We start from the raw sequence: 15,572 nt of genomic DNA, 5'->3' as shown, positions 1-15,572 counted from the left end.
CTACTGACTCGTAACAACTGAGGTCTAACAGAAACAGATTGTGGGTTTTATTTGTTGGCTGTTGTAGAACTTCATTGGCTCATTGGGACACTCCTAATTTGGCTTCATGACCTCAAATAATAACAGAAAAAAATGGCATTTTTGTCAAACTAGTTAACATTTTCAGGCTTTCAGATGAAGAACCATTCTGGAGTCCATTTTAAAGGAATGCTTTGACATTTTTGGAAATATTCTTATTCACTTCCATGATAGTCACCCTCATGTCTGTGCAGTAAATATGAAGCTATAGCCAGCAGCCAGTTATCTTAACTCTCAAATACTGGAAACATGGGGAAGTAGCTAGCTAGTGTGGCTCTGTGAGTTTGGGGTGGTCACGAAAAACTGATCAATAACCAGTAACATTTCTAATGCTACAATGATTCCTTCCGTGAAACTCAACGACTGGCTACTGGAGCACATCTCCTGACAACACATTCAGTTCAGCAGCCTCTTCCATCAGGCAATAACACATTCATTTTGAAACAGATTAATTATGGAACTAGAAACAGACCTAAATGTCTTCCATCGAAACTGGAGGGCTGATCAGATCATGATCCCTCTGAAAGCCGCAGTGTAATATGAACCTGGTACTTTGCTAAGCTAAGCTCCTGCTGGTTCTAGCCTCCTGTTTAGCACACGGACATGAGAGTGGCATCAATCTTCTCATCTAAAAGTAAAAGTGTTCCTTTAAGGTTTTAAGTAACGTGGTTTTCTCTGTGTTATTACCTCCTTCAGACTGTTTAGTGCTGTGCATTTAAAGCGGCTCTGCTTTTCAGGTGATGTAGAACATTCACACTGTAAATGACTATGTGACAAGAAGTACATTGACTTTTTTTTCCTTTTTCTTTTTCAGAATGGACACAAGTAGTTCTTGGTCTGAAGCTATCATTTATTGCATGCGATGGTTTTAATTTTTCAGGCATTTCAGACAAACCCATTCTTGCTCAAATCATCAAGAGAAAAAAAAAAACAGCAACTGATGCAAATTTGACACGTTAAATCACACATTTTTCTTAAAGCCAAACCCTGGTGTCGTCATAAACGCCAGTAAAAAGCTTATGGAAACATTTGATTTTACGAAAAACAATCTCATATTTATACCAATATGGTATGGAAAATCATTTAGATTCATTCTTTGTTCTTAAATAAATAGAGCAATTCCCACTGGACACAAATAGAGGCACTTGAGTTTCTTTTTTTTTTTTTTTTTGTCAAAGTGAAAATTACTTTTCACATCCGCATTGTCTTCTATACACATTCAGCGATGGTCAAATGATCCAAAACTTAAAAACTCATGCTTGATGAGCTGGATTTACAGAGACCATGAAAAAAAATCAACCAAAAAAAAAAACATCCAGATTTTAAGGCTTCGCAGCACGTGTGAAAACAGAAGAGAAACCACATGGAAACAGTGTTGTCTCCTTTTGATTTCACATGCCACAAAGAGTTAAAAATCTGATTATGTTTGGTGCTGTGTAAATGCAGCCACAGCCTGCGCATGGACGCACACACACAGTCATTTACACTCACACACACACACACGTATATATAGATACCCTATTTTCTCGTTTCACTTCCTCATTCATTCACATCGAATCATTCACAAGACACTAAAAAAAAAAAAAAAAAAAAAAAAACTAACACTGTTCTCAGGAGTCACAGTCTGTACATTATGGTACACAAACATCATCATTGTCCAGTCAGGTAATGATTTAAATAGACTTGACAATCAGCTGTACACGTATGCACACTAACAACACAACACAACAAATGTTGGGAAACGACTACAGGATCTCCAGCAGATGATTTGATCTCATTAAGTGCTGTACAAGGTCGCTGATTTGATTTTTTTTTTTTTTTTTTGACGTCAGGGCAGAAAAGCTGCTGTGAGATTTTCACCCTGTTTATTTGATTTGTACATGGGTGGGGGCTTAATTAGAGCCAAATCATACTGAATCTTGTAGTTTTTTCCCCCCTGTAAGTGTTTGACACCTTAGTGGGTGGGTTACTATGGGAACTAGAGCTGAGTGGAATTTCACAAAAGCCCATAACCAGTAAGAGAAGAACCAGACAAATGCTTTATTTAATGGAAGAAAGCCCTCATTTGTATTGCCAGTGAACTGAGTGCTTGTTCTGCTGAGCTATTAACTCCCTGCACTGCAACTTGACCAGGTCTTATAATCCTCACTGTGGCTCGACACATCTTCATCTCCAGGTTATCTTGATTCAATTGTAGTGAGAGTCTCTGAGATCTGAGAGCCTCGACTTAAACAAACCACTGATCCAGGTGACATCCAGTAAGAGCTGGATAGCAAATGGATAAACTGAAGATGTCCTGATAACTGTACTCATACATGTATTTAAAAATCATTAAGTACAAATGTTAGTGTCACTGCCCTAAACCACAGGCATGTAATTTAAGGGAAAGGGCTGAAATTGTGTCTGTATTTAAAACTTGTGAAGTAACAAAGTTCCTGATTTAAATTTAAAAAACTTAAATTTTAGACTTATTAAATTATTTATGCTTAATCATTGTTAGGTCTTTGGTCTCTTTTCTTAAATGCAACAAAGTATTTTGCAGAAAAAACATTTATATTTCTTTATTTTGTTTTGGTATTGATGCTGGTATAGTAGTAGAATTCAGAAAAATCAGATCCCTTATAATTTAATTTCTGGTTGATTTGTTGCCACCTGTGGTTGCTGGTGGTAGCACTGAGAACGTCTTAATCATGTTAGATTTCCCATTTTTATCAGTTTCAGGGGGCAGGAAATGTGTTTTTATCGGCTACTCTATCAGAAATACAACAGAAGAAGACGCACAGCTCGTGTATCTGTTTATCACATCGTCTCTTCTTTATCACTGTTGCTATACTTGATGTAAACATGTTTACCCATCAACCTGCCAAAGACCAGCTGTTCTGGATTATCACTTACATCATTACATATACACATGTGGTGGCTGTGATCTCCCACAGTTCGTCCAGTTTCCTGTAAATGCCCGTGCATGTTTACGCCATGTGAATCCAGAGCAGGACTCCACCACACACAACTCAAACTACTAAATAAAAAGATTGACTAATGGTTAACTAATCAAAAGTTGAGTTGGATAATATGAAAATCTTTAAAAGTGTAAAATCTGATCAGCTTCTAGGTTCTGTTTGCCATAGTTTTTCTTTTGGAGGATTTAAATACTGAAGCTGGACTGAGAGAGAAGCAGAGGACTAACTTCAGCCTCCATTAATTCAGCTCTTGTGGTTGTACCTGAGCCTCCTTCCTTTGCCACCATGGTCCTTATCTAATGGACCGGACTGGTCCTTTTCCACTTGGATCGATATCAGCCAGTGGCTTTAATTGCAGTCCCGATCACAGACACGCTTCTAAGCCACTGCTGGAGGAGATGAGCCTGCTTCAGTCACATCAGCCTCTCACATATCTTTGTTAAAATGATCCCGTCATAGTAAAAACACTTTCTACCTTTTCTCTCTGGTTCTTATTTCTATTCAGGGACGCAGGGAGTTTGTCACTTCAGGGGTATAAGCTACCTGCGCTGATGTACTGTTCTCTGCAAAAAACAGAATCAGCCAAATGTTGAATATGCTAATTTGTATGCAGTAATTCACAGTCGAAACTCCTGAACTTAGTTACTGTTCAGTCCAAGCTGCAGGTGAATTTCAGCCCAATTAATCCACCCAGTCTTTGCCATTACATTACCGTGGGTGGTGTCGGGTCATTTGAAGGATCCCAGTGGGAAATGAAGCATCGTCCTGCGTCTCATCTCACTCGTTATCCCAGTTCTAGCTCCCAGGCCCATTTCTCTTTTTTTAATTTTTTAAAATTTTGTCTCCTGTCCCGTCTCTACAACAGGTGAGCCTCTATGCGGAGCCAGTGCAGTCCCTGCCTGATGTACCGGACCAGCTCAGTCATGCTGCTCTGCTGACTCAGCGGCTCCATCACCGAGTCCAGCTCCTGGAAGAAATCTACAAGAAGGGTGAGGGAGAGAGACAGTCCGTGAGGGTTACTGCACCTGCTGCTGGAGTGAGACACACAACAGTTTGGAAGTTTTGCAGGTGAGTCATTTATCTGTAACTGGACACTTGAAACGTGGTTTAGAGCACTTGATACAATCATGCCCGCCTTCTGCTGAGCAGGAATCTAAATAATGAAGTAAAAATACTTTTATTGTGAAGAGTAAGACGAAACTCTGTTCACCCTAAAGATGCTATAGATGTCTGACATACACCACATAGTGACTTACATATTAGCAGTTTAGCACAAGCAGTGATACACACGAGAAGCAAATGAAAAAACCTAGTGATCGTGATAAAAAGATTTATCAATAATGATGATTCCAACATTTTTAAAATAAAAACTCATGGACTTCTTCTACTCTGAAGAGTACACTGACTCCCGCATTGACCCATGTCACGTGTCTGTAGTCCTACCTTGGCATTCCGTGGCCAGTCTGTCGGCCGTCTCCCAGTGTTCATAGCTCCGCAGGATGTTGTTGGTGATGTTAACGTGACTGGCAGCCATGTGGTGAATCCGTTGGGGAATAGCCACACTGCCCAACGAGCCCGGGGCACCTCCAGAGCCTCCTCCTGCTCCTCCTCCTCCTCCTCCACTGCCAGCTGGGGAGGGGCTGAGTGACAGAGGAGATGGAGTCCCATTGACCCTGGAACACAGAGGGAGGCAGTGAGGTCTAGTAACATTACAGTAATTAAACAGGGAGGCTCTGTGTGCTGCAGGGGCTTTTGAGTTACTTGATAACACACAAAAGAAGAACGTGTGCGCTACAGTGTGTGAGTCAGGCGCTTCGATATTTTCCAAACAGACTTGCTGACGTCAAAGATGTGTCTGCTGAAAACCGTCTTCATTAGTTTCCTATTTTTAAAGTAAGGCCACACTAGATTTTGGAAGGAGGAAGACAGGAAGGAAGGAGCTGAATTGGCCTGCAGTGGAGTCTGACACCGCTCTCCCATCCAAGTGAATGGGAGAGTGACTGTATGTTCACTGTAAAATGATAAAACTGATAAAAGCTCACCAGCTCCTGGATTCTACTGCATTTTATTGATACAGCATTTTACAGTGTGTGTTACAAGGTTAGCCTGAGTGGAAAAAAACTGTGAAGCTGCTTTCGAGCACCAAACAGGAAAAGCAGTGTTTTTATCAGCACACAGAACTGTGAGTGGGTCAGGCTTAGAGATGAGAAGCTGATGGGAACGAAACGTATGTAACCTCTTCACCAAAGCGCTGAACTACAGGGAAAGTAAAGACACTGCAGACGGGGACAGGAAGTACCAAGCAACATGTTTGCGTTGTATAGAAAATGTATTTTTTGTCCACTAGGGGGCAGTGGAACAAGTTGTAAACACAATGCTGACAAATGATCACGTTATAAAGTTTTTATCACAGTTGTGTCAGTAACTAGTTTCCAGTTCATGCCTCCAGCCGACACAAGCTGCATTTACTACGGGTGAACTGTTTACACAGGGTGTGATTTAATACGGTCTGGAGTTTACCAGCACCAACACATTTAATCAGAGCGGCTGTGCGACACGAAATGAACGAATACGTCACGTATTTTTCTTCCTCAGTCTATTCTTTCTGGCACCGGTTTTATCATTGCAATAGTTTCCTTTACTGTGTTTCTCTTAATCAAGCATGCAAACATTACATTTTCCTTCTATCAAAAACTTCAGTGGTGAAGTGGTTGAAGTTACCCCCCCCTGCAAGTGATTAAATTTTCAATTGGACTGATTGAAGTTTGCCTGTTTATTCTGATTAAGGTGTTTATCTGGAGCATCTTTATTCTGTTTGGCCTTTTAAACCAATTCTAATCAGAGTATTAGGCTCCATGTGTTGGTGGTGATCTGATGAATGTACTGTACGTTCCGTATCCCCTCACCTTTTAGTTCTTTTTTTTTTTTTTTTTGCGTTGAACAGCTGGTCGCTAACTTTATCTGTGGTGTGGTGCTGAGCAGCAGTGTACAGTGGGTTTATCAGCGCATCAATATCACCTATGGCTTAAAACACTGATGAGATCAGTCAGAACCAGAACTGTAAACCTGTGGACCTTTAACGGCAGACAGTGAGCTGAAAGATGCTGAAACAGTCCTTAGATCTGAGGTGAAGTGCAGAGTCAGGTAATAATTCTCTGTGATAGTAAAATGTATTGAATAGTGCAGCTTTAACTGATAGAAACACCACAGGTACGTGAGACAGAGGCTACCAACTGTTTTTATTCTTCAGAGGTAAAACCTGTGTATCATACCTAAATGAACGGTAAAACATTATGCTAATGTTAATGCTGCACATTGATAACAGTGAACATTAGTCAGACAAAATAACAGTCTTCTGTTTTGACTGTAGCAAATACAGCAGAAAGAGTCGCCATTTATGGCTTTAAGGCAGTAAAAAGAGTTGAATGTGAGAGGGAGAGACCTCTGATGTTCACTGTATAGTGTCATTAGTCAAGCCAGTACAAACTGCTCCCCCTGCCTTGCACAGCTGGGTGTGTTGCTTTGGCAGTGATGTAACGTCTGAGATGTGGCCTTGACCCTCGCCGACCCGACAACTTGTGCCGGATTCAGTGCTGCACGCACACACACACGCACACACACACACACACACACACCCACAGACACACTCGCAGCTTCAGTCCTGCTGTTGTGCAGCGTCAGAGCTGTCCAAACTCATTAGCTTCACAGCCACAGCTCCTCCACGCCTCTCCTCCTCCATCTATCATCACTCCCTCCATCACTCCTTCTCACCCGGCACTCTGCAGCCCCTCCAGTCTTCTCCTCCTCACATCTACAACAAATCAATCCTTCTATTTGCTTCCTGAGGGGTTTGTTTGAGCAAGTGGCTGTCAGGGCCGGCATGGTATTTTGCAGCAGAGCTCCGGTGAATTATAAATTCTCAATTATCTATGTGAATGAAGGAGGTTGATAATGTGTGTGTGTGTGTGTGTGTGTGTGTGTATACTCACTTCCCATTGGTCCTCCAGGGAGAAGGTGCTTGGTGGGAACTCTTGGCTGAATTCTGGGTCACAAAAAGACAAATTCAGAATTATTTATAAATAATTTATGTTTTTCGTGGCCCACAGAACTTACTTTAGTAGATATAGGAAAGAGAGAGACTATAACATGACAGAAGTCATAATTCACAATTATTATTATTATGATGTGTTAGATGAGAAGATGTTTACCACTTTCACATCTCTCCGTTATATATCAAGCTACAGGGAGATGGTAAACTTGCTGCCATAAAGAGTGGAAACGGGGAAACATCTCACCTTGTTCTGACCAAATTTAACAATATCTACCAACCAGCACCTCTAAAGCTCACTAACTGCCATGTTGTGTCTAATCATTTGCACAATCTGCACAAAAAAGGTTTTACAGGTTATGTGCAGGTTTTTTTTTAACCTTTGGACAGAGCCAGGTTGGCTGTTTCCCATGGCTTCCAGTTGTTATACTAGGCTGTGCTAATGGCCTGCTAGCTGTAGCTTCATATGTAGTGGATGGTATCAATCTCCTCCTCTAACTCTCTGCGATAAAATGAATAAGTACATGCTACCAAATGCTGAACTCTGTTTCTGTTTATCTGCTGGTTTAACAGAGTCAGCGCACATTAATAAACTCACCTTCTCACCTGTTCCCTCATTAACTCCCCTGTATATGTAAACTGGTCCGTTTCCTCTTGCTCTAATGCCGGCTTTGTGCCATGTGCCTCAGCTTCCCAGCTCTCTGTTCTTTTCCTGCCTGTTTCTTTTGATCCTGATCGTATTTTTGACCCTGCCTGCTCGTGTTTTTTTTTTCATTTTGATTTAGCCTCAGCCCGACCCTTTGTACTTTGCTTGCCTTTTTCAGTCCTTGTTTTTTAAAGACTCTTTACTTGTACATCTGCCTCCTGAGTCGTGACCTTGGGTCCCTTTTTGGAGAACCGTGCTAGCCTGCATTTCCATTTCTGAATAAACTGTTTAAAAAGTAATAAAACAAGGCCCAACAAAATAATTTGGAAGTAATTAATACATTCAAATCCATTATACAATAAGATTTTAATGACAATGTGATAAATATCTGTGTATTTTTGTTCTTTTCCACAAATACATTTATTTTGTTAGGGCCGAGTGTTTAAAATCCTCTGGGGATGTATATTACAGAACTGGTTAGGCTGTTTTGTGCCCTTTCTCTTCTTCTCTTTTCTCAAAATGAACGACTCAGACTCGTTTCAGTTGTTTCTTTTCTTTCTGTCAACACATACTGTATGTACACAGGCTGCGCACACATACACAGCTAAACCCCCAGTCAGCCGCTTCCCAGAAATCCAATCCCATCAATGCAAATGCGGCACTGTGATAATGACATCCTCAGTAATTAATTAAACTAAACATAATTAATCAAAACAAGCACATTAAACCCTAACAATCCACTGTGATGATTGATGGAGCTAATTAATACATTAATATCAAAGAGAAAGAATGGATTTTAATAACGTCATGCAAAATTAATGCACAGGCACCATGAAAATGAATATGAAATGTATTTGAGGGTTGTAATTGGCTTTGTGTGTTTTTCAACCACAAAGGGAGAAAATGAGAGAGAGGAAAGAAATAAAGTGCATGTCCAAGTGTGTGCGTGTGCGTGTGTGTGTGTGTTTGTGCGTGCACGTGTTACCTTGAAGTACTCCATGAGCGACCGTGAGTACTTGACAGCGTGGTCTTTCTTCAGATGGAACATTCTCAGATACAGCAGAGACAGACAGCGGTTACTATGGAAACAAAACCATTAGAAGGCAGATGAATCCTCTGTACAAATTCCCTTTAAAGCTCCATCCTCGATATTATTTTCATGTCATACACACAAAATGCACCCGAACTTCAAACACGCCCCGCAAGTCCTCGCGGATTAGGAGGAACTTCAGTGAAGTAAAGAATGTGAGAAATGTATAATAGCATTAAATGAAAATCTTTGCTTGTGAATTGTAAATTCATTAATTCACACGGTGCACAGAGATATAAAGAACAGCCTAAAATGTTTTCAGATCACTGCATTTAAGAAAAAAAGAGAAGACTCAGAGTTTTCTCTCAGGTATGAGTGAAACTGGCAAGTGGTCCAAACCTTCATGGACAGATTGTCTCCAACGGGGGGAAAACACTTGACTTAGGAACCATCACAGCTCTATCCCAATGAATCTGGCATTTCTCACTCCGTTAGCTGCCTCACTGTCTTTGTGTAGGTCGCTGTCACTGTTATTTCTGTCAGGCCGTGCACTCAACAGTGTACTATCACCTACTGTCAGCCTATAACATCCATGACTGTCACATCCCTTTGACCTCCGATCTAAGTCAGGGGCGGCTTTGCTTTAAGGCGATTTGTTTCAGGTCCTGTAGTACAGCTCCTGACACAGCTAAATGAGCTGTTCTGTTCTGCTGATTTCTAACAGGACCTGAAGCTCCACGGTGTTAAATTCCTCTCTTTACTCTTTGGCAACATTTTTGTGGATGAAGCTTGTCCACAAATAGAGCAGAACAGATGCAGACGTGTATGCACACCTCCTCATGAACAGGTGAATAATTAAATATAAAAACCTCAACATGACCAGAGTATTTTTAAAATCCTGGTTATGGTCCTGCACCTTTTGTAGTTTGTACACACGTACACAGACACACGTATATAAAAAGAGAGTCATACCACAACACAGCTAGTTTCTTCTCAGCGACATTAGCTGAATGGCTGGTGAAGTTCTTCAACCTCATGGCGTACCTAGGAGAGATGCTAATTACTCATCTGCTGACATTTCCAGTGAATTATGGGAGTCAAACGTAAACACACAGTATTTTTCTCATCATCTTGAATACTTGTGTTCTCAAGGTTCATATTAAAAGAAAAAAATCAAGGTTGCAATCATCCAAGCAGCTGCTCTTTCTGAACATATAGAATATAAAACAGTGACAGGGCAGTTAGAAACGAATTCTGTCAGCTTGTTGACAGCCAGCGTCAACCCTGCTGAAGTGCCCTCAGGCAAGGCACACAGTAAGGTTAGCTTTATGTGACTCTGTGGATTCTCCTTTGCTTATTTATTAGGTATTTAAAAAAAAGAAATTGCTGAGGGGACATCTTTGGCTTGTCTGAATCAATGATGAAGTCTAACATCTAACAACATCTCATCTCATGAACTCTGTCTCCTATATTTCCTCATCACAGCAAAAAATAAATAAATAAAAATAAGAAAAAAATAACCCTAACCCTAACCCTAACCCCTGGTTAAATACCTTGCAACTTTAAATCAATGTACAATTAGCATCATACAAACACCTTTGTAATATTTCACAGTCACAGTCAGTAAAGTCAAAAAGCTTCTGAGTGAGTGAACACGTACGGAGCATCTGGGTGTGTTAGACTGACAAATTATCTGGACTCCTTTTTGCCTTTTTTTTCTCTCTCTTTTTCTTTCTTTGTTCCTTTTCTCTTTTTCCCACATTTCCGCAGGTACCTGTACAATACATCCTCTGATTTTATTATTGTGAAACTGAGCAACAACTGATTCATTGCCACTTGTTTCTGAACCAAACTGCTCAATAAAAATAAAAAAGCTAATAAAATAAAATAAATAAAACCCCCCCATGGTCAGCTGTGGCCTCAGTGACCTATCACACCTGCTCTGATTGCTCAGCGCGGTGGTTAATCAGTCAAAATGAAACTCCGTGGTGACAGGCGAATCAAGGCAGAGGAGTTACACCTCTATCCTGTATTGATGTCTTTAGGAAAATTCTTGTCTTTTCCCCACAGGGAGGTCAGAGGTCAGAGTCACAGATCAGCAACCCTGCAGGTGGTAACGATTCAGTGTCTTGCTCAAGGACACTTCAGCAGGATGGATGAGTGTAGACAAGCAGAGCTTGAACCATAGTCCTTCAGTTAAAAGACTCTCTCCCACTACACCGCCCTGCTGTCAACCTGTCTGCTTTCAGAGGTGGCAGTCATTTGTTATTCTCAGCTTGCTCTCTTTAAGTTGCACTTTGCGACCTCACACACTGCCAGCTCCGAGCAGCAGAGATCCTGTTAGCACACTAGTTAAACTATGCTCATTAGCAACCCTGCAGGTCTGTGAGGCTTTAGACAATAAAGAGCTAGAGAGTCCAGTCAGTTCTGGATATGTCTCTGGCTTCATGCTAATTAGGGTTTAGTTTTTATTCTGAAACTCCAGTTCTGATTTGTCATTTACTGTGTGCAGAGAGGTGTGCAGAACAGCAACAGTAGGACATTATACAAGCTATTAGGCTAAAACTACAGCAGGTCAGCGAGGCTGGGCTGATAACAGAGGTGTACTTATTTCATGCATGAATATGAAACACATTTCCTGAAACAGTATGATTTGGTAGCATTTACAGACTCATCTATTTGGGTATCTAGGAAAGAATATGCTGTAATAGTATAGTGTATACACACTGTGAATACAGTGTGTACTCATAGTATGTAACAGTTGTATAGTTGGATAGAGTGTTTAAGCAGTTGTTGATTTCCAGAGAATTTTCCTGCTGAAACCTTGATGGCAGAGATCACTTTTAAATTACCTTAAATATTCATTTAGTCTCCTTTTTTGTTGAATTTTTGTTGAATTACAGCTTGAGTTTACAGCTATACAGAGATGCATTTTTATAATGTTTACAAATTTTTGGCCTGTTCAGCTATGCACTGACAAAGAAGAGGATACTCTGAAAAAGAGGATCACGCTTTGCAAAGGGCCTGGTCGTGTAACAGGCACTAAAAAAATCAGTGGTACATGACAGAAAACTTTTATTTTGGTTTTATTTCTGATTTATTATCAAAATAAGTAGTCTATTAGGTTACATATAACTTCCTTTGAAGGAAATTATTAGACACTGGTTTTTACTAACTCCTCCCGTTTCATTTCACTTGATAATGTCACCGTGTCACGTTCCATCCATACCTGATTAGCTCCACGGTCTCTGAGTACATGGTATAAGGTGACTTGGCCTCGAGTGGATCTCGCTCCATTGCATTTCCACACTCTATGAAGGAGAGAGCGCCGTCTGCGTAGTTCACTGCTTTACCAAATTTGTCCATCTACATATAGTGAAGACAGAAGAAAAATGAGCCACAGACACAGAGAGAGAGAGAGAGAGAGACAGAGACAAAGATGAAATTAAAAGACATGTAACAGAGGATAGACAGAGAGAAAGAGAGAAGACAGAGATGGAAAAAGGAATATCCTAACAGCATTGTGGCTTCTCTTTGAATAATCTCCCACTAAGATGCAAATCCCCAGATATATCTGAGGAAACAACGCGTAAACATAAGATAAATAACAAGTTAAATAAATCTCATTTCATTGTTCGGCGGGGATCAGATAATTCTTTTGATATTGTATAATCTTGCAGACATCATCAGTCCTTGAATGCAATGTTCCCTCAGAGACAAATGGTGCAATAAATAACACAAATTATACAGTACAGTCCTTGATATGAAATAGATTTTCATTCTACGGAGACTCACTGTGTACACACATGAGCAGTGACACACACGTCTGAACAAGTACACACATAATTACAGTCTAGATTGTAGAAGTTAACATTGTGTGTTTTCAAATCACTTTCTTGCTCTCTGTGTGTGTGTCTACCCATCGCTCTTATCTTCGCCTGTATGTGCTCGAGCACGGAGGTGTGTGTGTGTGTGTGTGTGTGTTTGAGTGTGAGTGTGAGTGTGAGTGTGTGTGAGACCTGTGTCTTACAGTGATTACAGAAAGACGTACCAATGCATCTGCTTTGTGCTTCAGTCTCTTGGCTTCCTGCATGTAGTAGTCTGCACTGTGGACTCTGGAAACAGCACAGTGGAAAAAAAAAAAAGAACAACATAACGTTGCATGTTTGCACCAACAAGTTGTTTAACAAAACACCCTGCATGTTAGTGATTTACATAATCACTGACTACAAGTAGCTTGCAGTGTGTTATATGGTGTAGCCTGTTTAGCTATACATACCTCAGGCTTAGTGTAACCTTACTATAGCAACAAACATGTTGTTTCATGAATAATGCAGAAACCCTTTGGGACAAATAAGTAACAAGATGCATCATCTTCGCAGGTTTCAGCACAACCAGACCAGTGGCGAGGTAGTTACAGCTGTTACAGCTGTTTCCACCACCTACAATAGGCCACAGTTAGCTTTTTGTTGTATTGTTTTAAAACAAAGATACACAGTGTGAAGAGATATCATCCCTAAAATTAGATTAATTATAGCATAAGTTGAGTTAAGGCACAAAGAGACACAATAAGAATGGATTAGTGGTCCTCAAGGATCCCCTGGATGCTAGTATCCAAGACATACAGGTTGTGCTGGGTCCCAGTTATTTTTAGGGTAATCAGGTTCCCTTTTCTCAGGTCTGTGTGTCAGTACATCTAAAAAAAAATCTGATCAGGTGATGTGTCATTATCAAAACTGGAAAAAATATATGGTTTTGAAATGGAGGGTGTTGCATTACATTCTATTCATTTGGCAGAAGCCTTTTGTCCAAAGCCACTCAGAGTAAATGCATTCAACAAGGACTGGAACAACAGCGAGAGTCCGTCTTGGAGGCTGGAAGGATCAGTTCCTTTCCTCTAGGCCTTGAAGGCCAGAGCCTTGAAGTGGATCGAGTAGCAGCAGGGAGCCAGTGTAGTGAATGGAGAGCAGGAGTGTAGTGGAAGAAGTGGTGGAGGTTGAACACCAGACGTGCAGCAGCATCTTGGATTAGCTGCAGAGGTCAAGTGTGACTTGTACAGTTCAGGGCAAAATGACATGTATTGTTATTCTTTTTGACTGCGGCCGCTCCGTAATTGGTGGATCATCATTCAGCTGCCAGTGTCGGTGTTCTCTCTGTATTAGGGTTTGTTGGGGTCGACTGGATTTTGGATCGGGTCATGGTGGAAATAATTAGCAGCCACTCTCTCGTTCCAGCGGTACTGCCAGTACTAGAGCTGTTGAGCCTTTCACTCACTCCCTCATCTGCCAGAAACTCATGTGCTCACGTTGGAAGAGCAACGTTTTGTGCTGTAAAACATACTCCCTTTGTGCCATAAAGAAATAAATCAGTCAAATTCAGCCTGGTTTGCCTCAATGTGAAAGTTGAAACCGAGTTTCCAGTAATTACACTAACGTTGAGTAAAGAAAACCAGGGAAATCCCTGCTCTGTCTCAAAGGGATGTATTTACCTGTCTCAGACGAGAGAGAAGACATAAACAATATGTATCTTTTGATGAGAAAACAAGATACATCCCATTTATACAGCAGAGTAAACAAGACACACTTCTATGTACAGAGAAAACACCTGCTGTCTCCTAACAAAGGAAATGGGGGAATTACACAAGAAACGGGGGAATTACGCACAGACTGCAAGGTCTTCTGAACAACAGTGATGATTAGGAAAAAAACATGTCTCTAAATCATGTTACTGAACAGACGTCATAGAGAGATCAAGCATAAACTGACATCAAGAACCCACCACAGCTAGAGTGGTATTAAGAGTATTGATGTGGCAGTGACTCATCAGTGTGAAAACACTGTTGTATTTGTTGCAGGAAGTGTACGTGTCAGTGTCTGTGCTGTATACAGTGTGTCTACATACGTGTCACTAAACGACAGTCTTGGCCTGCGAGGTTCTGCGGGGTCCATCAGTGGTTCCGACCAGACCTCGGAGTCTGACTGTCCGTTGGCATGGTAACCATCCCCACAGGGCTTCTCGCTGTGGGGATCCATTTCCTGTGGCAGGGACAGCGTTAAAACCCATGGTTATAATAGTATTAATTAGTATTAGAGTGCGTGGCTTTCATCAACAAGCTGCTTTAGCTTTATTGCTGGCCTCTGATTCGCAGTGATGGATTTTGGCTCAGAAGCTCAGACAGATTGCAGGTAAGCAAGCGTGACTCATATTAGTGGAGATCTGCGTCATGCGGTAGATTTATACATTTTAAGAACAGTGTATCATTAACTGAAGAGTTATTTCTGGTGTCAGGCGAGCAGCTCATCAAGAGAACCTGCTAGCCTACAAAATTAGTGTATTCTGAAGTATGGCCAACCGGCCTACCCTGGGAAAACTTAGAGCAAGTAAACACAAAATGGTGTAAAAAACACTCACGCTGCCATTTCTCACATGTGAGGACACTTTGCCTTCACCTCTCCTGTGTCTGTGAGAGGAGGAGGAGGAGGAGGAGGTGGACGTAGTGGAGCAGCCCAGAATCGCTGTGGTGCTACCCTCCTGACCGAGAGAGGAACTGCTGTCACAGGCTCGTTTACGCGGGGGATCGTCGGAGAGGGGGGACAGGAGGGGAGGAAGCAGCTTCTCGTTGCGCCGTCGAGACTGCTTCCTGTTCAGAGAGCTACTGAACACACACACACAAAGGCACGAGAATGACAAAGTAGTCATTATTTCTTTATTTAGTATAATGGTACTGAATATAATCTTTTGCACATTATCTGCTCCAACCTCTACAGCTGAAGTTTTCTTTTAAATTTTGACTATAGAGAGCTGCATGAC

The 15,572-nt window shown here is 41.2% G+C and overlaps 1 protein-coding gene across 4 annotated transcripts in view; it reads left to right on the top strand.

Annotated features, from left to right (window-relative positions):
• ids (iduronate 2-sulfatase) overlaps positions 1-15,572 on the top strand; it is a 164,665-nt gene that overhangs the window by 18,012 nt on the left and 131,081 nt on the right. For all 4 annotated transcript variants that reach the window (XM_041048261.1, XM_041048266.1, XM_041048265.1 and 1 more), the window contains one exon: positions 3,904-4,106. In XM_041048261.1, coding sequence (XP_040904195.1) covers positions 3,904-4,106 — 203 coding nt within the window. The remainder of the gene's footprint in view (positions 1-3,903; positions 4,107-15,572) is intronic.

This window comes from Toxotes jaculatrix, chromosome 10 (genome assembly GCF_017976425.1).
Source record: "Toxotes jaculatrix isolate fToxJac2 chromosome 10, fToxJac2.pri, whole genome shotgun sequence".
NCBI lineage: Eukaryota > Metazoa > Chordata > Actinopteri > Toxotidae > Toxotes > Toxotes jaculatrix.
The sequence above is the reverse complement of the archived record's forward strand: the minus strand, read 5'-3'. Positions and strand labels throughout refer to the sequence as shown.